Source organism: Rhinoraja longicauda, chromosome 19 (assembly GCF_053455715.1).
Source record: "Rhinoraja longicauda isolate Sanriku21f chromosome 19, sRhiLon1.1, whole genome shotgun sequence".
NCBI classification, from domain to species: domain Eukaryota; kingdom Metazoa; phylum Chordata; class Chondrichthyes; order Rajiformes; family Arhynchobatidae; genus Rhinoraja; species Rhinoraja longicauda.
In genome coordinates this window covers 17,977,662-18,002,477 of record NC_135971.1, presented here as the reverse complement: position 1 = coordinate 18,002,477, position 24,816 = coordinate 17,977,662, and the positions used below count along the sequence as shown (strand labels likewise).

Below are 24,816 nucleotides of genomic sequence, written 5' to 3'. Positions count from 1 at the left end.
ATGGACGGACGGAGTTTCTGGTCGGGGCCCATCTTCAGACGGATTTTCGTCGGGGAGAGGAAGCTGGAAAAAAAACGTGGGGGTGGCAAGTGATAGGTGGATACAGGCGAAGGAGGTTTTGATCCATGGGTGGATAAAGTACAGAGAAAAGAGGAGACAGAAATGTGTCAGATAAGGAGATAAGTGTAAAAGTCAGAGGGAGGGGGAAAGGTAGAAGGGGGCAGGAAAGAGAGAGGGGCAAAAGAGGGGGTGATCTAAAATTGGAGAAGTCAATGTTCATACCGTTGGGTTTAGTTTAGTTTTTAGAGATACAGCGCGCAAACAGGCCCTTCGGCCCAACGCCAACCAGCGATCCCCGCACACTTTAACACTATCCTACACCCACTAGGGACATTTTTTACATTTTACCAAGCCAATTAACCTACAAACCTGCACGTCTTTGGAGTGTGGGAGAAAATCGAAGATCTTGGGGGAAACTCACGGGGAGAGCGTACAAACTCCGTGCAGACAGAACCCGTGGTCGGGATCGAACACGGGAGTGTCGGGCGCTGCATTCGCTGCAAGGCAGCAACTCTACCGCTGCGCCACCGTGACCGCCCCACCCAAGTAGAATATGAGGTGCCGTTCCTCCAGCGTGCGGCCTCGCTTGCAATAGAGGAGGCCCGGGGCAGAAAGGTCAGTGTGGGAACGGGAAGGGGAGTTAACAATGGTGAGCAAACGGGAGGACCGACAGGCCTTGGCGGTCCGAGCGCAAGCGTTCAGCGGAACGATCAACGAGTCTATGCTTGGTCTCCACGATGTGCAGGTGGCTACATCGGGAACACCAGATGAGTTTAGAGGAGGTGCAGGTGAACCTCTGTCACCCCTGGAAGGACTGCTGGGGTCCCCGGATGGAGTCGATGGAGGAGGTCTAGGAGCAGGTGAGGCATCTCCTGCAGTTGCAGGGTGAGGTGCCTGGGGTCATTAAGTTTAGTTTAGTTTAGTTTAGAGATACAGCGCGAAAACAGGCCCTTCGGCCCACCGAGTCCGCACCGACCAGCGACCCCCGCACACTAACACCATCCTACACATTAGGAACAATTTACAATCTTGAACAAAGCCAATAAATCTACAAACCTGTACGGCTTTGGAATGTGGGAGGAAACCGGAGCACCCGGAGAAAACCCACGCAGGTCACGGGGAGAACGTACAAACTCTGCACAGACGGCGCCCGCTGTCGGGATGGAACCCGCGACACTGGCGCTGCGAGGCAGCAGCTCTACCCGCTGCGCCACCGTACAGGGCGGGAAGGGACGGGTGAACCAATGGTTTCCAGATGGTGCGGTGTCGGTGGGAAAGCGTGGGGATGAGAAGACTTTGACTGGTGGTGGGATCGCCCGCGGTGCCTGCAGAAACGCTGAGCCAGCAAGGCAGAGAAAGCTTCGAACACGGTGCTGGTAAATGGGAGACAGACACGTACCTGGGAGTGAAGCTGGACAGAACGCTGTCATTCAAACAACACCTGGAGGAAGGTGCCACATTGGGAGTCACGACAAAGACACTGCGCATGTCCACAGTGGCCCTGGTGTTCTCAATAGACAATAGACAACAGGTGCAGGAAGAGGCCATTCGGCCCTTCGAGCCAGCACCGCCATTCAATGTGATCATGGCTGATCATTCTCAATCAGTACCCCGTTCCTGCCTTCTCCCCATACCCCCTGACTCCGCTATCCTGAAGAGCTCTATCCAGCTCTCTCTTGAATGCATTCAGAGAATTGGCCTCCACTGCCTTCTGAGGCAGAGAATTCCACAGATTCACAACTCTCTGACTAAAAAAGTTTTTCCTCATCTCAGTTCTAAATGGCCTACCCCTTGTTCTTAAACTGTGGCCCCTGGTTCTGGACTCCCCCGACATTGGGAACATGTTTCCTGCCTCTAACGTGTCCAACCCCTTAATAATCTTATACGTTTCGATAAGATCCCCTCTCATCCTAAATTCCAGTGTATACAAGCCTAGTCGCTCCAGTCTTTCAACATACGACAGTCCCGCCATTCCGGGAATTCTCAGCCGCCGAGTACTGTGCCCCGGTCTGGTGCCGTAGCCCTCACGTTAAGAAGCTGGATGCTCCCCTCAACAGCGCCCTACGGACTGTCTCCGGATGCCTACAAGCCACCCCAGTAAACCAAGTGACCGTCCTTGCCGGCATCGCCCCGGCCAACATCAGACGAGAAGCAGCCACACTGGCCCTTTCTCGAAAGGCACAGACCAGAACAAGTGATTTCCACTTTCTCCATCACATCGTCACAGAGACACCACGACATGTGCGCCTCAAGTCACGGCGCCCCTTTGCCATGCAAGCCCACGAGCTGCTCTGTACGACACCGGTCGACACTTCCAAGACCACCTGGGTCAAGACGAGATGGAGAGACCAGTGGAAGTCAGCGGAACCGTCTGCGCTACACCGCTACATCGACGTCCCTGGCCAGGACCTGCCCCGAAAGCAGTGGATAACCCTCAATCGCTTGTGGACAGGCGTCGGTCGCTATGGAGTAGCGATGAAGTGGTGGGGTCTCGTGGACAGTGCCTCCTGCGAGTGTGGGGACCCAACACAGACAGTGGAGCACATAGTCACCAGTTGCCCCAAATACCGGCCACCGAATGGTGAACGAGGTCTGATTGACCTGGACGATGACACGTTGGCCTGGCTCGCCTCAACGGAGCTGCGGGTCTAAAAGACATACGACAGAAGAAGACAATAGACAATAGATGCAGGAGGAGGCCATTCGGCCCTTCGAGCCAGCACCGCCATTCAATGTGATCATGGCTGATCATTCTCAATCAGTACCCCGTTCCTGCCTTCTCCCCATACCCCCTGACTCCGCTATCCTTAAGAGCTCTATCCATCTCTCTCTTGAATGCATTCAGAGAATTGGCCTCCACTGCCTTCTGAGGCAGAGAATTCCACAGATTCACAACTCTCTGACTAAAAAAGTTTTTCCTCATCTCTGTTCTAAATGGCCTACCCCTTATTCTTAAACTGTGGCCCCTGGTTCTGGACTCCCCCAACATTGGGAACATGTTTCCTGCCTCTAATGTGTCCAAACCCTTAATAATCTTATACGTTTCGATAAGATCTCCTCTCATCCTTCTTAGAAGAAGAAGGAGATAGACACAATAGCTGGAGTAACTCAGCGGGACAGGCAGCACGTCGGGAGGGAAAGAATTGGAGGCGTTTCGGGTCAAGACCCTTCCTTCACACTGATGCCGGGGGGAGTGGGACAAAGGGGATGGAGATCAAGGGGATGGAGATCAAGGAAAATGTAGAATAGGTCATTGTTAGCTGGGAGAAGGTATCAACAAAGCAAACAGAGATAAAATGTAGTAGGAGACCGTAAGACTGGTCGGAGAACTGGGAATGGGGAGGGGAATGGGGAGGGGATGGAGGGGGAGGGAAAGCAAGGGTTACTTGAAGTTAGAGAAGTCAATGTTCGTACCGCTGGGGTGTAAGCTGCCCAAGCGAAATATGAGGTGCTGTTCCTCCAATTGGCGCTGGGCCTCACTCTGACAATGGAGGAGGCCCAGGACAGAGAGGTCAGACTGGGAGTAGGAGGCGGGAATTAAAGTGTTTAGCCACCGGGAGAACAGGGAGGTTTAGACGGGCTGAGCGGAGGTGTTCAGCGAAACGATCGCCGTGCCTGCGCTTGGTCTCGCCGATATACAGGAGTCCACACCTGGAACAGCGGATACAGAAGATGAGGTTGGAAGATTTCGTACCGCTGGGGTGTAAGCTGCCCTTAAATGGGACCAGCACCGATAAGTGCGTGATGAGTGATCTACCCATAATGAGCTGAAGCATCTGTATGCTGCCTGACCTGATTTATAGGAAAGAACTGCAGATGCTGGTTTAAATCGAAGGCAGCCACAAAGTGTTTAAATCGGAGGTGGACACAAAATGTTTAAATCGAAGATAGACACAAAATGTTTAAATCGAAGACAGACACAAAATTATTAAATCGATGGTAGACACAAAATGTTTAAATCGAAATTAGGCAAAAAATTGTTAAATTGTAGGGAGACACAAAATGTTTAAATCGAAGACAGACACAAAATGTTTAAATCGAAAGTAGACCACGAAATATTTAAATCGAAGGTAGACACAAAATGTTTAAATCGAAGGTAGACAAAAAATGGTTAAATCGAAGGTAGACATGTAATGGTTAAATCGAAGATAGACACAAAATGGTTACATCGAAGATAGACACAAAATGTTTAAATCGAAGGTAGACACAAAAAGTTTCAATCAAAGGTAGACACAAAATGGTTAAATCGAAGATAGACACAAAATGTTGCATCGAAGACAGACACAAAATGGTTAAATCGAAGATAGACACAGTCTGAAGAAGGGTCTCAACCCGAAATGTCACCCATTCCTTCTCTCCCGAGATGCTGCCTGACCCGCTGAGTTACTCCAGCATTTTGTCTCTACCTGATATATAGGATGATGCGTGGAACGAATATCCTGTGGACTTGCAGAGATGTGTTGTGCAGTGGCAATGGTGACCATAGACTTTAAAACCTGCAAAATATCAACACCGTCGTCAAGGTGACAGCGCCGGAGACCCGGGTTCGATCCCGACCACCGGTCCTGTCCGTATGGAGTTTGGTACGTTCTCCTGCGTCGGTTTTCGCCGAGACCTTCGGTTTCCTTCCACATTCCAACGACGTGCAGGTTTGTTGTTTAACTGGCTTGGGTTTGTGTACTTGGTCTAAGTGTAAATTGTCCCCTGTGTGCGTGGGCATTGTGTTAATGTGCGAGGAAAGCACGGACTCGATGGGCCGAAGGGCTTGCATCTGCACTGTAGCTCTCAACTAAACGAAACAAACGCATTTCCGAACAGTGGATGTTTACAGCATCAAAACCAATGATTCAATTGTACTTCTGGAAGTAGGATCTGCAGATGCAGGTTTACACCGAAGATAGACAATAAAAACGCTGGGGTAACTCAGCGGGACAGGCGGTATCTCTCCCGGTTTGCTAAGCACTTCAACTCCCCCTCTCATTCCCACACTGACCTTTCCGTCCTGGGCCTCCTCCATTGTCAGAGTGTGGCCCAGCGTCAATTGGAGGAACATACACCTAATTTTTCGCTTGGGCAGCTTACACCCCAGCGGTATGAACATTGACTTCTCCAACTTCAAGCAACCCTCGCTTTCCCTCTCTCTCCATCCCTCCCCCACCCAAGTTCTCCGAATAGTCTGACTGTCATCCTGATTAAATGTTATCTATGTATGCCTCATTGTCACCTTCCCCAGCTAATAATGCTCTATTCTATATTTGCCTTGGGCTGCCCCTTTGATCTCTCGTTTTCACACGTTACCCTTCCTTATCTCTAATTTCCATCTCCCTTCTCTCTCAGTCGAAGGGCAGAATGGCCTACTCCTGCACCTATTGTCTATTGTCAGTCTGAAGAAGGGCGTCGACCCGAAACGTCACCCATTCCTTCCCTCCAGAGATGCTGCCTGTCTCGTTGAGTTACTCCACCATTTTGGGTCCGTCTTCAATGATATTTTATTGTCACAGTCTGTCCTGTTCACTCACCTGCCAGCCACGCCCACCACGTTAAGCCAACTCCCCTCACCTGTTCACTCACCTGCTCCAGATCACCAATCAAGACAGCATATAAACCCTTCCTGCACACACACTCTTTGCCAGATTGTTCTTAGCCCTCATGCAAGACTCTCCAGCATTCTCTCTGGGACTGATTTCCCGTTGCCGACCCTGCCTGCTCCTGACCTTCACGCCTCGTCGTAGCCGTGGTGAACGCCTCAGTCTTATGTCCCCGACCACGAGCAGGTATAAAGAAAGCTCATTCTAAAACTATTTCCTTGGTTCCGTGTCCTGCATTTGGGTCTACCTGCGGTTCGTTACATTTTATTATGACATGCAGTGATTTTTTTTTAATTGCATACAGTTCAGTAAAAAAATTACAACGTATCATGTAAGGCACAATCATATTTAAGTAAAAGAGTATAGAAATAGTAGATTGCACTCAGGCAGCACACAAGAGACGCCACACACACTAGATTCACCACCATTAACTCCATCTACACCACGCTGTGTCGGAAAAGCAGCCAATATAATGGAGCCATGGGGAAGATGGTCAATGGAGCATTGTGGGCTCCACCTTCACCGAGTCATCGGTGCCGGCTCTGATTTGTTCTGAACCTTTTCATATCCCTCCCCTGACTCTCAGTCTGAAGAAGGGTCTCGCCCCATTCCTTCTCTCCAGAGATGCTGCCAGTCCCGCTGAGTTACTCCAGCTTTTTTGTGTCTATCTGCGTGTGTAAACCACCATCCTTCCTGCACATAATCAAAGACTCGTCCCACCCTGGCCAGTCCTTTCCCCAGCCCTGGACCGGCCGAAGGTTGAGAAGCGTGAAAGCGCGCACCACCAGACTCAGAAACAGCTTCTTCCCCTCTGTTTTCGGGCTTCCATAAGCGAGGGTACAAATTCACTTCACCCCACAGTGGTCTAAACTAAACTAAACCATCGCGGTGGAAAAGTCAAAGAGCAAGCACTGTAGCGCAAAGTTCGCGGTGATCAGAGATTTTACAGGGTGGTTTAAATCCTCATGGTTGTGGGAAGAAGCTGCTCTTTGGAGTTTTGGTTTGGTTTGGTTTGGTTCAGTTTAGTTTAGTTTAATGATCCAGCAGCGCAATAGGCCCTTCAGCCCATCGAGGCGACGACCGGTCACAATAGTTCTATGTTATCCCACTTTCTCATCCACACCAGGGGGCAATTTACAGAGCGCCGATTGGCCTGCAATTGTTTTCAAACGACGAAGCGTTTGGTTTGAGTACGGAGGAACTGCAGACAGACACAAAACGCTGGAGTAACTCAGCGGGTCGGACAGCATCCCCGGAGAGACGGAACGGGTGGCGTTTCGAGTCGAGACCCACCTTCAGACTGAGAGGCAAGGCAAAGGGAAACGAGAGATATGGGCCGCGATGTGGAGAGCTACAGAACAAATAACAATGCGCAAAAAAAGTAGCGATGATAAAGGAATGATAAACCTGCAGATGCTGGTTGACACCGAAGACAGACACAACATTCTGGAGTAACTCATCGGGACAGGCAGCATCTCTGGAGAGAAGGAGTGGGTGGCGTTTCAGGTCGAGTCCCTTCTTCAGACCTTTAGCTTTGTGCCGGTGAAGACCGAATTGGCTTCATGGGGAAGCATGCGTTGAAGCTCGATGTCGCTGGTTGACTGCTCGGGACCTTGTTCCGACTCCTCGGGACCTTGTCCCGACTGCCCTTGACCTTGTCCCGACTGCCCTTGACCTTGTTCCGACTGCTCTTGACCTTGTCCCGACTGCTGGGTACCTTGTCCCGATTGCTGGGTACCTTGCTCCGACTGCCCTTGACCTTGTTCCGACTGCCCTTGATCTTGTTCCGACTGTTCTTGACCTTGTCCCGACTGCTGGGTACCAAGTCCCGACTGCCCTTGATCTTGTTCCGACTGCTGGGTACCATGTCCCGACTGCCCTTGGTCTTGATCCGGATGCTGGGTACCTTGATCCTTCTTCTTGGGGTCGCTCAGTTTTAGGACTTCCAGCAGTTTTTGCGCCTGTTCGTCGGCGCACTCCTCGACTCTCGCCGTTATTTTCTCCTCCATCTTGATCTCCTTCACCGCGTCCAGTTCCTTGAAGAACTTGATCACGTAATCGCCCTCCTGTGTGCAGTCGCCACACTTGCGCGCAGGAATGAAGGGCAGGATGGTCAATAAACCCACGCTCACCGCCAACAAAACGCAGCCAATTACCTGTTGCAGAAAGTCAAAGAGTCGAAGAGATTATGCAACGTGGAACCAGGCAACTTGCCCACACCGGCCAACGTGCCCCATCCAGACCAATCTCACCTGCTCGGTTTTGGTCCATAATCCCTCCAAACCTGTCCTATCCATGGACCTGTCCAACTGTTTCTTCACCATTGGGATAGTCCCAGCCTCAACTATCTCCTCCGGCAGCTTGTTCCACACACCCCCCACCCTTTGTTTGAAAAAGTTACCCCTCAGATTCCTATTAAATCTTTTCCCCTTCGCGTTAAACCCATGTCCTCTGGTCCTCGATTCAACTACTCTGGGCAAGTGACTGTGCATTTACCCGATCTAATCCTCTCATGACTTCATACACCTCTACAAGATCACCTTTCATCCTCTTGTGTGAAAACGTTACCCCTCGGATTCCTATTAAATCTTTCCCCTCTTCACCTTAAACCTTTGCCCTCGTGGTAGACGTAAAATGCTGGAGTTACTCAGCGGGTCAGGCAGCATCTCGGGATAGAAAGAATGGGTGACGTCGGGTCGGGTCGGTTGTGTGTGTGTGTGTGTGTTGTGTGTTGTGTGTTGTGTGTTGTGTGTTGTGTGTTGTGTGTTGTGTGGTGTGTGGTGTGTGGTGTGTGGTGTGTGGTGTGTGGTTGTGTGGTTGTGTGGTTGTGTGGTTGTGTGGTGTGTGGTGTGTGGTGTGTGGTTGTGTGGTTGTGTGGTTGTGTGGTGTGTGGTGTGTGGTGTGTGGTGTGTGGTGTGTGTGGTTGTGTGGTGTGTGGTGTGTGGTGTGTGGTGTGTGGTGTGTGGTGTGTGGTGTGTGGGATAGTGTTAATGTGTGGGTGTCGCTGGGTCGGCGCGGACTAGGGGGGGGGGGCGGAAGGGATCCGTTTACGCGCTGTATCTCTAAATTGAACTACATTTAAAGTCTCACTCACCCACGATCGGCAGCAGTGGCGGCGCAGCTCGGTCGTGGGATCGTCGCTGCAAATTTGCTTGCAGCCCTGACTGTCGCCTGGCCCGACGTCTGCTTGTGTGTGGTAGATGCAGGCGTACTGATCGCCGTCCAACAGCAGAATGATGACCCAGATGAAGGACGGGATCAGCGCATTCAGCAGCGCGTTCAGCGCGATGTGCCATTGCACCCAAAGGCAGCGGCAGCAGCGGCAGCGGCAGAAGCGGCAGCCGCACTCTTGCTGCGTCTCCCCTTCGCCTTTCTCGGCGCCGGTCCAGCCCTTCAGCAGCCTCCGTGAATCAGGCAGCGCCGCCAGGCTGACCATGAAGAGGACAACCGCGGGCACCAGGAACATCACGGCGACGTGGTCCCTGTTCAGCTCCGGGACGCAGGGGCAGGGTTTTCTCATGTCAAGTAAGGTCTCCAGACCGAACAAGACCCCCGACAGCGCCGCGTTACCGGCCACTTTCAGCAAGGGGAAGGCGTCTTTCAAACCTCTGAAAGCGCCCAGAACCCCGGTAACCCCCGCCATCACAAAAGCGCAGGGTCCCTTTTTATTTATTCTGCGACCCGAAACGACCGCAGTTCCTTCCACCACAGACGCTGGCCGTCCAACTGGGACCTCCGGCACCTCCACACTGACGGATGGGCAAGAGGAAGTTGGGTATCTGGCCCGTTTAACCCCGCCCGAGAGGCGGCGGCGCTGCTCGTTGGAACAACTTTTCACGCTTCCTGGATAGCGCCGACGCTGCTTCGCACCGAATACAGACACAAAACGCCGGATTAGTGTGAAGTCAATTTTGTTTGTATGACACATTTAAAAACAACCCAATTTGACCAAAGTGCTGTACATCTGTTCAGGTACTAAGAAACGAACATACAATGGCACACAAACATAACAGCACATACATAAACAGTTCACAGCGCCCCTCAGAGGGCCTCAGACGCTAGGGAGGAGAAATGGGTTTTGAGCCTGGACTTAAAGGAGTGGATGGAGGGGGCAGTTCTGATGGGGAGAGGGATGCTGTTCCACAATCTAGGAGCTGCAACCGCAAAAGCGCGGTCAACCCTGAGCTTAAGTCTAGACCGCGGGATAGTCAGTAGCCCCAAGTCTGCCGACCTGAGGGACCTGGAGATAGAGTGGTGGGTTAGAAGAGTTTTGATATGGGGGGGGGGGGGGGGCAAGCCCGTTTAGGGCTTTGTATGTGAATAGGAGGGGCTTGAAGTTGATTCTGTACTGTACTGGGAGCCAGTGGAAATATGTGATCACGGCTGATCATCCACAATCAGTAACCCGTGCCTGCTTTCTCCTCATATCCATTGATTCCGTTAGCCCTCGGAGCTCTATCTAACTCTTTCTTGAAAAACTTCCAGTGAATTGGCCTCCACTGCCTTCTGTGGCAGAGAATTCCACAGATTCACAACTCTCTGGGTGAAAATGTTGTTCCTCATCTTAGTCCTAAATGGCCAACCCCTTATTCTTAAACTGTGAGCCCCTGGTTCTGGACTCCCCCAAAGTCGGGAACATATTCCCTACACCGAAGATAGACACAAAATGCACGATTAGTACGGGTGTCGGGGTTTATGGGGAGAAGGCAGGAGAATGAGGTTTGTAGGGAGAGATAGATCAGCCATGATTGAATGGCAGAGTAGACCTGATGGGCCGAATACTGCTCCTATCACTTATGCACTTATGAAAAGCTGGAGCAACTCAGCGGGACAGGCAGCATCTCTGGAGAGAAGGAATGGGTGACGTTTCGGGCCAGAAGTCTAAAGAAGGGTCTCGACCCGAAACGTCACCCGTTCCTTCTCTCCAGAGATGCCGCCCGTCCCGCTGAGTTACTCCAGCATTTTGTGTCCATCTTCGGTGTGCGCTCATGGGTTATAAACATCCGCCCAACTCCACTGAGTCCCGGACTCTTAACCCGGAATCTCTCTACATAAAACCTCACATGCAGTGGCAAGATAAGCATTGGACTCCCCACCCATCTACTTGTGCGCTGAGCTGGGAAGGAGGTGTTTGCGATAGAAGGTGTTTATCAGTGACTTGCGCCCCATATGAACAGCCACAACCAGGTTCCTGCTCGCTGCAGCTTTATAGGCGCACCACCATCAAAGCTACAACTGAACTCTGAATGAGCAACGGCCTGGGTTTCAATTTTGTTTCACACGCACTAGGTACAATCGTACACGTTACACACAGCCAATGTACCTACATTAGGCTTGTATTCACTGGATTAGGCTTGTATTCACTGGATTAATTTTGTATTCACTGGATTAGGCTTGCATTCACTGGAGTTTACAAGGATGCGGGGGGTTCTTATAGAAACATATAAACTTATAAAAGGACTGGACAAGCTAGATGCAGGAAAATGTTCCCAATGTTGGGGGAGTCCAGTACCAGGGGCCACAGTCTGAGAATAAAGGGGAGGCCATTTAAAACTGAGGTGAGAAAAAACTTTTTCACCCAGAGAGTTGTGAATTTGTGGAATTCTCTGCCACAGAGGGCAGTGGAGGCCAAATCACTGGATGGATTTAAAAGAGAGTCAGATAGAGTTCTATGGGGCTAGTGTAATCAAGGGGTATGGGGAGAAGGCAGGCACGGGTTACTGATTGTGGACGATCAGCCATGATCACAATGAATGGCGGTGCTGGCTCGAAGGGCCGAATGGCCTCCTCCTGCACCTTATTTTCTATGTTTCTATGATGTTGGATGCTCAGCCATGATCATATTGAATGGCGGTGCTGGCTCGAAGTGCCGAATGGCCTCCTCCTGCACCTATTTTTGGATTTTTTTCTACGTTTCTGTGTTTCAGATTCTGGCATTTTGCCTCGAACTTCTGCTTCGGTCTGAAAGTGAAGTGGTTTCACGAGCCGAACGCCTTCCTCAACAGAGCCAAATGTAACCAAATCCAATGAACATAGATCAAAAATCACAAGGTACATCCAATGGTGTAATTGGTTGTAGCTCGCACCTCGACATAGCGATTTGCTGGTGAAATGTAATTCTCAGCCAAGACGGCAAAAGTGTTTGGCAGAAGCAACATATAAATAAGAAACGGGAAGCGGGAAGCAAGCGGCAATCTGTTGGCCGGCCTTCCACCCTCTTTTGGCCTCTTCATTTCTAACTGGAGGCCTGACATCAACTGCCTCCACGTTTTCGCTCCCCCTTATCGGCTCTACCCGCCCCCCACCCCCTGCCTTGTCTTATCTCGTCTTGTTGATACTGCACGAACCGCCGCTGTTGGGCTATAAACTTGCACGCAGTTGCAGATTGAAAATTTGCGAGTCAAGTCAAGTCAATTTTATTTGTATAGCACATTTAAAAACAACCCACGTTGACCAAAGTGCTGTACATCTGATTAGGTACTAAGGGAAAAAAATGAAACATACAGTAGCACGCAAACAGTTCACAGTGCCTCCTCAATGAGCCTCAAACGCTAGGGAGTAGAAATAGGTTTTGAGCCTGGACTTATCATATCATATACATACAGCCGGAAACAGGCCCTTTTGGCCCACCAAGTCCGTGCCGCCCAGTGATCCCCGTACATTAACACTATCCTACACCCACTAGGGACAATTTTTACATTTACCCAGCCAATTAACCTACATACCTGTACGTCTTTGGAGTGTGGGAGGAAACCGAAGATCTCGGAGTAAACCCACGCAGGTCACGGGGAGAACGTACAAACTCCTTACAGTGCAGCACCCGTAGTCAGGATCGAACCTGAGTCTCCGGCGCTGCATTCGCTGTAAAGCAGCAACTCTACCGCTGCGCTACCGTGCCGCCCAGGATAGGTACCTGTACGTCTTAAAGGAGTCGATGGAGGGGGCAGTTCTGATGGGGAGAGGGATGCTGTTCCACAGTCTAGGAGCCGCAACCGCAAAAGCGCGGTCACCCCTGAGCTTAAGCCTAGACCGCGGGATAGTGAGTAGCCCCAAGTCGGCCGACCTGAGGGACCTGGAGTTAGAGAGGTGGGTTAGAAGATTTTTGATGTAAGGGGGGGGGGGGGGGGGGGGGGGAATGTCCATTTAGGGCTTTATACGTGAATAGGAGGAGCTTGAAGTTGATTCTGTACCGTACAGGGAGCCAGTGGAGAGAGGCCAGAATCGGGGTGATGTGGTCCCTTTTACGGGTACCCGTCAGGAGTCTCGCTGCGACGTTTTGGACCAGTTGCAGGCGGGACAGGGAAGATTGGCTGATCCCAGTGTATAGGGAGTTGCAGTAGTCTAGGCGGGAGGAAATGAAAGCGTGAATGATTTTTTCTGTGTCGTCGAATTGGAGGAAAGGTTTGATTTTAGCTATGGTTCGAAGTTTGAAGAAGCTGGCTTTTACCACAGCGTTGACTTGCTTATCAAATTTTAATGCAGAGTCAAATATCATGCCGAGGTTTTTGACATGCGGTTTGACTAGGCAGGATAGACTTCCAAGACTGCCTGTTATCGATTTGATGGAGTCGGGGGGGGGGGGGCGAATAGGATGACCTCAGACTTGCTCTCATTTAATTAGCAATAGTCAATAGACAATAGACAATAGGTGCAGCAGGAGGCCATTCGGCCCTTCGAGCCAACACCGCCATTCAATGTGATCATGGCTGATCATTCTGAATCAGTAACCCGTTCTTGCCCTCTCCCCATACCCCCTGACTCCGCTATCCTTAAGAGCTCAATCCAGCTCTCTCTTGAATGCATTCAGAGAATTGGCCTCCACTGCATTCTGAGGCAGAGAATTCCAGTCCTTGTTGGTCTGGATGGTTGAATAATCCAAGGATTGGTTTAACCGAGTTCCCGGTTTTGTTATTCCGACTGTATGAAAGATGGGCAATTTTGGATGGAGCTAATGAGTGGGTTTCTTTGCAGACTGCAGTAAGCCTGGTTATTATGCGGCGTCTTTGAAGGGTGTCCCATTTGAGTTCATGAAGCATTTCTAGGACACCACTGGTCTTTCTATATGAAAATAATTGCAGACGCTGGTATAAATCGAAGGCATCACAAAATGCTGGAGTAACTCAGCGGGTCAGGCAGCATCTCAGGAGAGAAGAAATGGGTGATGTTTCAGGTCATTCCTTCTCTCCTGAGTTGCTGCCTGGCCCGCTGAGTTACTCCAGCACTTTGAGATACCTACCGGTCTTTCTATAGTCACTGGTTACAATAGACAATAGACAATAGACAATAGGTGCAGCAGGAGGCCATTCGGCCCTTCGAGGCAGCACCGCCATTCAATGTGATCATGGCTGATCATTCTCAATCAGTACCCCGTTCCTGCCTTCTCCCCATACCCCCTGACTCCACTATCATTGAGAGCTCTATCTAGCTCTCTCTTGAATGCATTCAGAGGATTGGCCTCCACTGTCTTCTGAGGCAGAGTATTCCACAGATTCACAACTCTCAGACTGAAAAAGTTTTTCCTCATCTCAATTCTAAATGGCCTACCGCTTATTCTTAAACTATGGCCCCTTGTTCTGGACTCCCCCAACATTGGGAACATGTTTCCAGCCTCTAATGTGTCTAACCCCTTAATAATCTTATACGTTTCGATAAGATCCCCTTCATCCTTCTAAATTCCAGTGTATACAAGCCCAGTCGCTCCAATCTTTCAACATACGACAGTCCTGCCATTCCGGGAATTAACCTAGTAAACCTACGCTGCACGCCCTCAATAGCAAGAATATCCTTCCTCAAATTTGGAGATCAAAATTGCACACAGTACTCGTGGTGCGGTCTCACTAAGGCCCTGTACAACTGCAGAAGGACCTCTTCGCTCCTATACTCAACTCCTCTTGTTATGAAGGCCAACATTCCATTGGCTTTCTTCACTGCCTGCTGTACCTGCATGCTTCCTTTCAGTGACTGATGCACTAGGACACCCAGATCTCGTCGTACGTCCTCTTTTCCTAACTTGACACCATTCAGATAAAAATCTGCCTTCCTATTCTTACCACCAAAGTGGATAACCTCACACTTATCCACATTAAACTGCATCTGCCAAGTCACCCTGTCCAAGTCACCCTGCAACCTCATAGCATCTTCCTCACAGTTCACACTACCACCCAGCTTTGTATCATCTGTAAATTTGCTAATGGTACCTTTAGTCCCTTCATCCAAGTCAAATTGGCTTGGTAAATGTAAAAACTGTCCCTGGTGGGTATAGGATAGTGTGTTAATGTGCGGGGATCGCTGGTCGGCGCGGAACCGGTGGGCCGAAGGGTCTGTTTCCGCGCAGTAACTCTAAATTAAACTAAACTAAAGTAAATCTCCTCCTACTTATCCTTGGACCATAACCCCACGGACGAGCACCAGGCCATGATATTGAAGACTTACCTCTGATTTTATCACTTCCATCTGTCTGCCTCCAACATTATCGTTCCCAAGCCCCGCTCGGCGTAGTTGGACCTTCTCCCTCCTCCAGAGATGCTGCCCCGCGCGCTGAGCTACTCCAGCTTCTTGTGTCATATTGGCTACAGGATCAAGTAGCCAAAACCTCTCCTGCATTGGTGCAGCACCCTCCCCTCCCTTTCCCCCTCCCTTACCTCCTCCCTTCCCCCCTCCTCCCTCCATCCCGCTCCCCTTCCCCTCCCCCCCTTCCCCTCCCCCCCACTCCATCCCTTCATACCCCCTTATCCTACCTCCTCCACCCTCCCTCCATCCCTCCCGCCCGCTCCCTCCACCCCCCTCCCTCCCTCTCTCAATCCACCCCTCCCCTCTCTCTCCCTGCGGTAAAGAAAGGCGGTGACAACACAATTGAGTGAAGGCATTCTCACACGTGTCAGAATAGCTTGGCCTCCACTTGACCTTCAGTATTAACGTGCAATATGGTCCAAATCGATGGGGTTGGACATTACTAAGAAACGCTACAAATTCTCATCTGTAGTTGGTATCTTTGCAACCCATGGCTCCACAAAGTCACACCCAGAGATATAACCCAGAGAGAGTTCAGACCAAGGTAGTAGGACGGTGGCGCAGCAATAAAGTTGCTGCTTTACAGCGGCAGAGACCCGGGTTTGATCCCGACTACGGGCGCTGTCTGTCTGTACGGAGTTTGTACGTTCTCCCCGTGACCTGTGTGTGTTTTCTCCAACTTCTTGGAAGATCTTTCCTCCCACATTCCGAAGAGGTACAGATTTGCAGGTTAATTGGCTTCGGTAAAAATGTAAATTGTCCCCAGTGTGCGTGCAGGATAGTGTCAGTGTGCGGGGATCGTTGGTCGGCGCGGAATGGGTGGGCCGAAGGGCCTGCTTCCGCGCTGTATCTCTAAGCTAAACTAAACTAGTGTTCCTTCCAACACTCCAACATACGACAACAAAAAAGTACCTCCCCACCAGGGGACGCCATCTATCCAGGTTCTCGAAAGATGCTGTCTGACCCGCTGAGTTATTCCAGGAGTGTGTGTGTGTGTGTGTGTGTGTGTGTGCGTGCGTGCGTGCGCGCGCGCGTGTGCGTGTGTTTGTGTGTGTGTGTCTGTGTGTGTGTGTGTGTGTGCGTGTGTGTTTCCACACTGACATGGTTCAATCCTGACTACAGCTGCTGTCTGCTGACTATAGCTGCTGTCTGCTGAACGTAGAATTTGCACGTTCTCGCTGTGACCTGCGCGGGTTTTCTCCGGGTGCTCCGGTTTCCTTCCACGTCCCAAAAGACGTGCGGGGTTGACGGTTAACTGGCTTCTCTAAATTGCCCCTCGTGTGTAGGATAGTGCTGGTGTGCAGGATGCAAACTGGGATGACATGGAACTAGTGTATGGGTTGGTCGGCGTGGACTCGGTGGGCTGAAGGGCCTGTTATATAAATAGATATTATATATAGTCTGAAGGAGGGTCTCGACCAGAAACTTGTGAAGGGGCGAGGGGGAGGGAGGGGGAGGGGAAGGGGAGGGGGAAGGGGAAGGGGAAGGGGAGGGGGAGGGGAGAGGAGAGAAGGGGGTGGGGAGGGGGAGGGCGAGGGGGAGGGGGAGGGGAGGGCCAGGGGGAGGGGGTGGGAAGGGGAGGACGAGGGGGAAGGGGAGAGGGGAGGGGAGGGAGGTTGGGGGAAGAGGGGGGGGGGAGGGGAGGAGGAAGCGAGTGGAGGGAGGGAGGGGGGAAGTGGTGAGGGGAGGGGGAGCGGAGGACGTTTCCACTGGTGCGGGAGTCCAGGACCGGAGGACACAGCCTCAGAATTAAAGGGGGCTCTTTCAGATAGGATGCTGCGTGGAATGAATATCCTGTGGACTTGCAGAGATGTGTTGTGCAGTGGCAATGGTGACCATAGACTTTAAAACCTGCAAAATATCAACACCATCGCCAGGGGGCGCAGCGGTAGAGTTGCTGCGTGACAGCGCTGGAGACCCGGGTTCGATCCCGACCACCGGTCCTGTCCGTACGGAGTTTGGTACGTTCTCCTGCGTCGGTTTTCGCCGAGATCTTCGGTTTCCTCCCACATTCCAACGACGTGCAGATTTGTTGTTTAACTGGCTTGTGGTTGCGTACTTGGTATAAGTGTAAATTGTTCCCTGTGTGCGTGGGCATTGTGTTAATGTGCGAGGGCAGCGCGGACTCGATGGGCCGAAGGGCTTGTATCTGCACTGTAGCTCTCAGCTAAACGAAACAAACCCATTTCCGAACAGTGGATGTTTACAGCATCAAAACCAATGGTTCAATTGTACTTCTGGAAGTAGGAACTGCAGATGCAGGTTTACACCGAAGATAGACACCAAAAACGATGGGGTAACTCAGCGGGACAGGCGGTATCTCTCCCGGTTTGCTAAGCACTTTAACACCCCCTCTCATTCCCACACTGACCTTTCCGTCCTGGGCCTCCTCCATTGTCGGAATGAGGCCCAGCGCCAATTGGAGGAACAGCACCTAATTTTTCGCTTGGGCGGCTTACACCCCAGCGGTATGAACATTGACTTCTCCAACCTCAAGTATCGCTTGCTTTCCCTCTCTCTCCATTCCTCCCCCACCCTAGTTCTCCGAACAGTCTGACTGTCATCCTGATTAAATGTTATCTTTGTATGCCTCATTGACACCTTCCCCAGCTAATAATGCTCCATTCTATATTTGCCTTGGGCTGCCCCTTTGATCTCTCGTTTTCACACGTCACCCTTCCTTATCTCTAATTTCCCACCCTCTTCTCCCTCAGTCGAAGGGCAGAATGGCCTACTCCTGCACCTAAACTAGTGTTCCTTCCAACACTCCAACATACGACAAGAAAAAAGTAGCTGTGCTTCTTATTGTTTTATAGTTTGTAATTATGCAGATGGAGGTCAGATTGTATAGTTAACTTGGGATTATCATCACCTGCTTGGTACATTGCATTTCAAAAGCATGGAACTCTGCTTTCATCTTGTACGGTCAGGATAGTTATATTATTTATTTTCATATTTCAGATACAGCGCGGAAACAGGCCTTTTCGGCCCACCAAGTCCGCACCGCCCAGTGATCCCCGCACATTAACACTATCCAACACCCACTAGGGACAATTTTTACATTTACATTTACCCAGTCAATTAACCTACATACCTGTACGTCTTTGGAGTTCTTTAGACTTTAGTGACACAGCGTGGAAACAGGCCCTTCGAAGCACCACCGATCACATCGTACTCGCACTATCCTCCCCACCAGGGTACGCCACCTATCCAGGTTCTCGAAAGATGTTGTCTGACCCGCTGAGTTATTCCAGCAGCGTGTGTGTGTGTGTGTGTGTGTGTGTGTGTGTGTGTGAGTGTGTGTGTGTGTTTCCACACTGACATGGTGGCCCAGAGGTCCAGTTGCTGCCTCAAAGCGCCAGAGACCCAGGTTCAATCCTGACTTCAGCTGCTGTCTGCTGAACGTGGAATTTGCACATTCTCGCTGTGACCCGCGCGGGTTTTCTCCGGGTGCCCCGATTTCCTCCCACATCCCAAAAGACGTGCGGGTGTGAAGGTTAACTGGCTTCTGTAAATTGCCCCTCGTGTGTAGGATAGTGCTGGTGTGCAGGATGCAAAACTGGGATGACATGGAACTAGTGTATGGGTTGGTCGGCGTGGACTCGGTGGGCTGAAAGGCCAGTTATATAAATAGATATTATATATAGTCTGAATGAGGGTCTCGACCTGAAACTTATGAAGGGGGCGAGTGGAGGGGTGGGGAGGGGGAGTGGAAGGGGAGGGGGAAGGGAGAAGGAGGGGTGGGGAGGGGGAGGGGGAGGGCGAGGGGGGGTGGATGGAATGGGGAGGGGGAGGGCCAGGGGGAGGGGTGGGAAGGGGGAGGGGGAGGGCGAGGGGGAAGGGGAGAGGGGGAGGGGAGGAGGGTGTGGGAAGAGGGGGGAGGGGAGGGGAGGGGCGGAGGGAGCGGGTGGAGGGAGGTAGGGGAGGGGGAGCGGAGGACGTTTCCACTGGTGGGGGAGTCCTGGACCAGAGGACGCAGCCTCAGAATTAAAGGGAGCACTTTCAGATAGGATGATGCGTGGAATGAATATCCTGTGGGCATGCAGAGATGTGTTGTGCGGTGGCAATTGTGACCATAGACTTTAAAACCTGCAAAATATCAACACCATCGCCAGGGGGCGCAGAGGTAGAGTTGCTGCCTGACAGCGCTGGAGACCCGGGTTCGATCCCGACCACCGGTCCTGTCCGTATGGGTTTGGTACGTTCTCCTTCGTCGGTTTTCGCCGAGATCTTCGGTTTCCTCCCACATTCCAACGACGTGCAGGTTTGTTGTTGAACTGGCTTGTGGTTGCGTCCTTGGTATAAGTGTAAATTGTCCCCTGTGTACGTGGGTATTGTGTTAATGTGCGAGGGCAGCGCGGACTCGATGGGCCGAAGGGCTTGTATATGCACTGTAGCTCTCAGCTAAACGAAACAAAACCATTTCCGAACAATGGATGTTTACAGCATCAAAACCAATGATTCAATTGTACTTCTGGAAGTAGGATCTGCAGATGCAGGTTTACACCGAAGATAGACACCAAAAACGCTGGGTTAACTCAGCGGGACAGGCGGTATCTCTCCCGGTTTGCTAAATACTTTAACTCCCCCTCCCATTCCCACACTGACCTTTCCGTCCTGGGCCTCCTCCATTGTCAGAGTGTGGCCCAGCGTCAATTGGAGGAACAGCACCTAATTTTTCGCTTGGGCAGCTTACACCCCAGCGGTATGAACATTGACTTCTCCAACTTCAAGTAACCCTTGCTTTCCCTCTCTTTCCATCCCTCCCCCATCCTAGTTCTCCGAATAGTCTGACTGTCATCCTGATTAAATGTTATCATTATCACCTTCCCCAGCTAATAATGCTCTATTCTATATTTGCCTTGGGTTGCACCTTTGATCGCTCGTTTTCACTTCCTTATCTCTAATTTCCCTCTCACTTCTCTCTCAGTCGAAGGGCAGAATGGCCTACTCCTGCACCTATTGTCTATTGTCAGCCTGAAGAAGGGCCTCGACCCGAAACGTCACCCATTCCTTCCCTCCAGAGATGCTGCCTGTCTCGTTGAGTTACTCCACCATTTTGGGTCCGTCTTCAATGATATTTTATTGTCACAGTCTGTCCTGTTCACTCACCTGCCAGCCACGCCCACCACGTTAAGCCAACTCCCCTTACCTGTTCACTCACCTGCTCCAGATCACCAATCAAGCCAGCATATAAACCCTTCCTGCACACACAGGAAATGCAACAAACCTGGGCACGTGGCGGCAGAATGCAGGACAGTCGTCTGCAGAAACTGCAAGTTAGAAGGCCACGAGACAAGGGATTGTAAAGAGAGTAAGAGCTGCAACCTGTGTGGGGAGGCAGGCCACCTTTACAGAGCCTGCCCTAAAAGAGCTAGCACTTATGCACAGGCGATAAGAGGGGCCGCTGCCAGCACCCCCAGGGTGGACGAGACGCCTCCTACCACGGAAAAAGCCCAAAAAGGAAAGGAGAGCAGGGGCGAGGACAACGCGACCACCAGGAGCCCCCAACTGCAGGACAGAGCCCCCCAGGCCCCCGCCCACGAGGGTGAGTCGATGGAAGAGGGGGAACAGGAAGAGGAGGAATGGCAGTTGGTAAAATCGAGGAAAACATTGAAGGCTGTGCGCACGGAGAAAAAGGCGGAGGGGGCAAGCAAGTCCCAAAAAAGAGTCCTCTCCCAGGACGAGGCCAGCAGCCTCTCCGCATCGGAGGATGAGACGACCAGGAAGAGCCGACAACGGAGGCAGAGGCAGAGGAAGAAAACGGGGGAGGAGGAAGGTAAGAGAAAGAACGTGTCTGTTGCCCCCCAGCCCCAGGAGACTGGGAGCAGTGCCAATGGGCCCCAGCCACAGGAGACCGTGAGCGGCACAACGGCCAATGGGCCCCTGCTCCGGGAGACCGTGAGCGGCACAACGGCCAATGGGCCCCAGCTCTGGGAGACCGGGAGCAGTGCAGGGGCCAATGGGCCCCAGCTCCGGGAGACCGGGAGCAGTGCAGTGGCCAATGGGCCCCAGCTCCGGGAGACCGGGAGCAGTGCAGTGGCAAATGGGCCCCAGCTCCAGGACACTGGGAGCAGCGCAGTGGCCTCGCCAGAAAATACACCCTGTGCTGAGGAAGCCACCAACCTGTACCACTACCTGTGCGACAAAAATGTGCAGGAACTCAGCCAGATGATTGGCATGCGGGAGGATCGCCTGGGACACTAAAGGACAATGGAGCTGAAACTGGCATCCTTAAACGTGCGCAGTGTGAAGAGCACTGCGCGATGTGTATCCGCCTTGCAGTACCTGGCCAAGGTAAAGGCGGATGTGACTTTTTTACAGGAGTGCGGGCTGCCACACCTTCGCTGCTATCGGAGGTGGTCGCGATGGTGGCCCCACGGACTGTCGGTATGGTCGGGGGGAAATGATTGTCGTGCGTCCGGTCTGGGGATCTTGCTGCGGGGAGGGGGCTTCACCATCACTGAGGTAAGGGAGGTGGTGGGGGGTCGTCTCTTGGTGGTGGATGTAATGTACCGTGGTTCTCCGCTCCGGCTGATTAATGTGTATGCCTCACCCAGGTGGAGCGAGCGGGTGGCCGTACTCCAGCAGCTCCCACCGCTGCTGGCCACGTCTAGACCGCTCGTTCTGGCCGGTGACTTCAACTGCATCATCGATGCAGCTGGACGATCCGGGAGTGCCAACCACAGACTGGACGGCACCTCCAAACTCCTGGTGGAAACGGTCAAAGATGCAAAGCTGCGCGACGCCTTCAGTGACCCTGCAGGCGGAGTCCAGCCACGGTTCACCTGGTCAGGACCAAACGGTTCAGCCCAGTCCCGGATAGACTTCCTCTTCACATCGAGGGCCGTCACGGTCAGACACACCGACCTCGCGCCGGTGTTCTTCTCTGACCACTGCCTCCTTCAGGCCACCTGTCACCTACAGGAGGACCGGAAGGCGGGCAGAGGGACGTGGAAGCTAAACGTGGAGCTGTTGACCCCGGAGAACGTTAAGGAGCTAAAGAGGGACTACGCATGTTGGAGAACTGTGAGGCCCCTCTTTGACTCCCAGACACTCTGGTGGGAGGCAACAAAGGAGAACATCAAGAAGTTCTTCGTCTCCAAAGGTGTTCAGAGAGCAAGACAGGGTAAGAGGGAACTGTGTCAACTCCAGACAGATTTGCAGCAGCTACTCCTTCTGCAGAGGAGAGGGGTGGATGTGAGGGAGGAACTGAGAGAGTTGAAGGGCCGGCAAACTCGGCTCTTTACCTCTGAATCCTCCAAGATCATCTTCCGGTCCAGGGTCCGCCATGTTGAGCAGGATGAGACGTGCTCACGTTACTTCTTCCATAAGGTTCACAGGGGGAGCTCTGTGATCAAAAGCCTTAGGGAGGAGGACGGCTCGGTAACATCCTCGCAGACAGACATGCTCAAGATCTGCAGATCCTTTTATAAGGATCTGTACGATGTAAAGACCACAGACAGCACCGCCTCCCAGAACTTCCTGTCCTCCATCACGGAAGTCTTGGACGACAGCAAGCGGGAGAGTCTGGACCAACCACTGACCCTGGAGGAGCTGACTGGCTCCATCCATTCCTTTGACTCGAGTAAAACTCCCGGAGGCGATGGCTTACCGGCAGAGTTGTACTCGGCTCTGTGGGACTGGGTGGGCCCGGACCTGCTGGAAGTGTACAACGATATACTTCTAGCCGGCAGCATGTCAGACTCTATGAGGAAGGGCAACATCACCCTGATCTACAAGCAGAAGGGGGAGATGAATGACTTAAGGAATTGGAGACCCATCACATTGTTGAATGTAGACTACAAGATCCTGTCTAAGGCCATCGCCAACCGGGTCAAGTCTGCTCTGGGACAGGTGATCCACCCGGACCAAACCTGTGCTGTACCTGGCAGGAAAATCTCAGACAGCCTGGTGCTGCTGAGAGATACCATTGCCTACGTGCAGGACAGACGGGTGGATGCCTGCCTGGTCAGCTTGGACCAGGAGAAGGCCTTCGACAGGATATCGCACACGTACATGAGGGACGTGCTCTCCAAAATGGGCTTTGGGGAGGGAATCAGGAAGTGGATACAACTGCTCTACTCCGATATCTGTAGTGCAGTCCAAATTAATGGGTGGGAATCAGACAGCTTCCCCGTCAGGTCTGGAGTCAGGCAGGGTTGCCCTCTTTCCCCTGTCTTGTTCGTCTGTTGCATTGAACCCTTTGCCGAATCCATCAGGAAGGATGCGAGCATAAGAGGAGTGACACTGCCAGGCAGTGGGGGCACTCAGGTCAAGGCCTCCCTGTACATGGACGATGTCGCCGTCTTCTGCTCGGACCCAGGGTCGGTCCGCAGACTAATCAGCATCTGCGACCAGTTTGAGTTGGCCACGGGGGCCAGGGTAAACCGCAGGAAGAGCGAGGCCATGCTCTTTGGCAACTGGCCCGACCGATCTTCCATCCCCTTCACCATCAAGCCTGACTTCCTGAAGGTGCTGGGGATCTGGTTCGGGAAGGCTGAGGCATGTAACAAGAATTGGCTGGAGCGGATAGCCAAGGTGGGGAAGAAGCTGGAGCTGTGGAAGCAGCGCTCCCTCTCCATCACGGGGAAAAACCTGGTTATCAGGTGTGAGGTGCTCTCGGGGCTGCTGTACTTGGCGCAAGTGTGGCCCGTCCCACCCTCCTACGCCACGGGGATCACCCGGGCCGTCTTCCGTTTCATCTGGGGGTCGGCGATGGACCGGGTGCGACGAGCCACAATGCACAAGTCGGCAGACAACGGGGGTAAAGACGTGCCCAACGTCGCCCTCATTCTGATGGCCACTTTCGTGTGTGGCTGCATCAGGCGGAGCATAGAGCCAAGGCACGTGGGCACCAAATGCCACTACCTGCTGAGGTTCTACCTGTCCCCGGTGTTGCGAAGGATGGGCCTGGCGCAGATGCCACGCAATGTGCCAGTCAGCTGGACATTGCCGAACCATCTGTCGTTTGTGGACAGGTTCTTCCGGACCAACACCTTTGACCACAAGTCCATCGGGCAGTGGTCAGCACGGAACGTCCTGCAGGCACTGCAGGGGAATGACTCCATGGATCCTGTGGCGTGGTTCCCAGAACAGACAGCCCAGCTTGTCTGGCAAAATGCCTCATCGCCAGTACTCACCAACAAGCACCAAGACCTGGCTTGGCTGGCGGTGAGGGGAGCCCTCCCAGTCAGATCCTTCCTGCACCGCCGGAACCTCACTACCAGCGCACGCTGCCCTCGGGACGGCTGCTACGGAGAGGAGACGGTGGCCCACCTCTTCAAAGAGTGTGGATTTGCCAGGAGAGTCTGGAGAGGTCTGCAGGGGTCCCTGTCACGATTCATTCCGAGCAGCTCCGTCACAGAGGACTCTGTGCTCTACGGACTGTTCCCAGGGACGCATTCAGAGACTGACATCGAGTGCTGCTGGAAGGTCATCAACTCGGTGAAAGACGCCCTTTGGTCTGCCCGATCCTTGTTGACCTCCCAGCGGAGCGAGCTGTCCGTCAAGGAATGTTGCCGACTGGCCCACTGCAGACTGCAGGAGTACGTGCTGAGGGACGCTCTGAAGCTCGGTGCAGCCAACGCCAAGGCCCTGTGGGGGAGGACCACAGTCTAGGGTCCTTCCGCTGCTGGACATGGGGGGCAGGGTGTGG

General features: G+C 52.5%; 1 protein-coding gene and 1 long non-coding RNA gene across 2 annotated transcripts in view; both read right to left on the bottom strand.

Moving 5' to 3' along the window:
* LOC144603184 (uncharacterized) overlaps positions 1-24,816 on the bottom strand; it is a 497,022-nt gene that overhangs the window by 435,978 nt on the left and 36,228 nt on the right. The window lies entirely within an intron of this gene.
* Positions 5,979-9,576, bottom strand: LOC144602546 (uncharacterized). The gene is made up of 2 exons (XM_078415675.1): positions 8,743-9,576; positions 5,979-7,804 (listed from the first exon to the last, which is right to left on the bottom strand). The coding sequence occupies exons 1-2, from the start codon at positions 9,574-9,576 to the stop codon at positions 7,169-7,171; spliced, it is 1,470 nt and encodes a 489-aa protein (XP_078271801.1). The 3' UTR covers positions 5,979-7,168.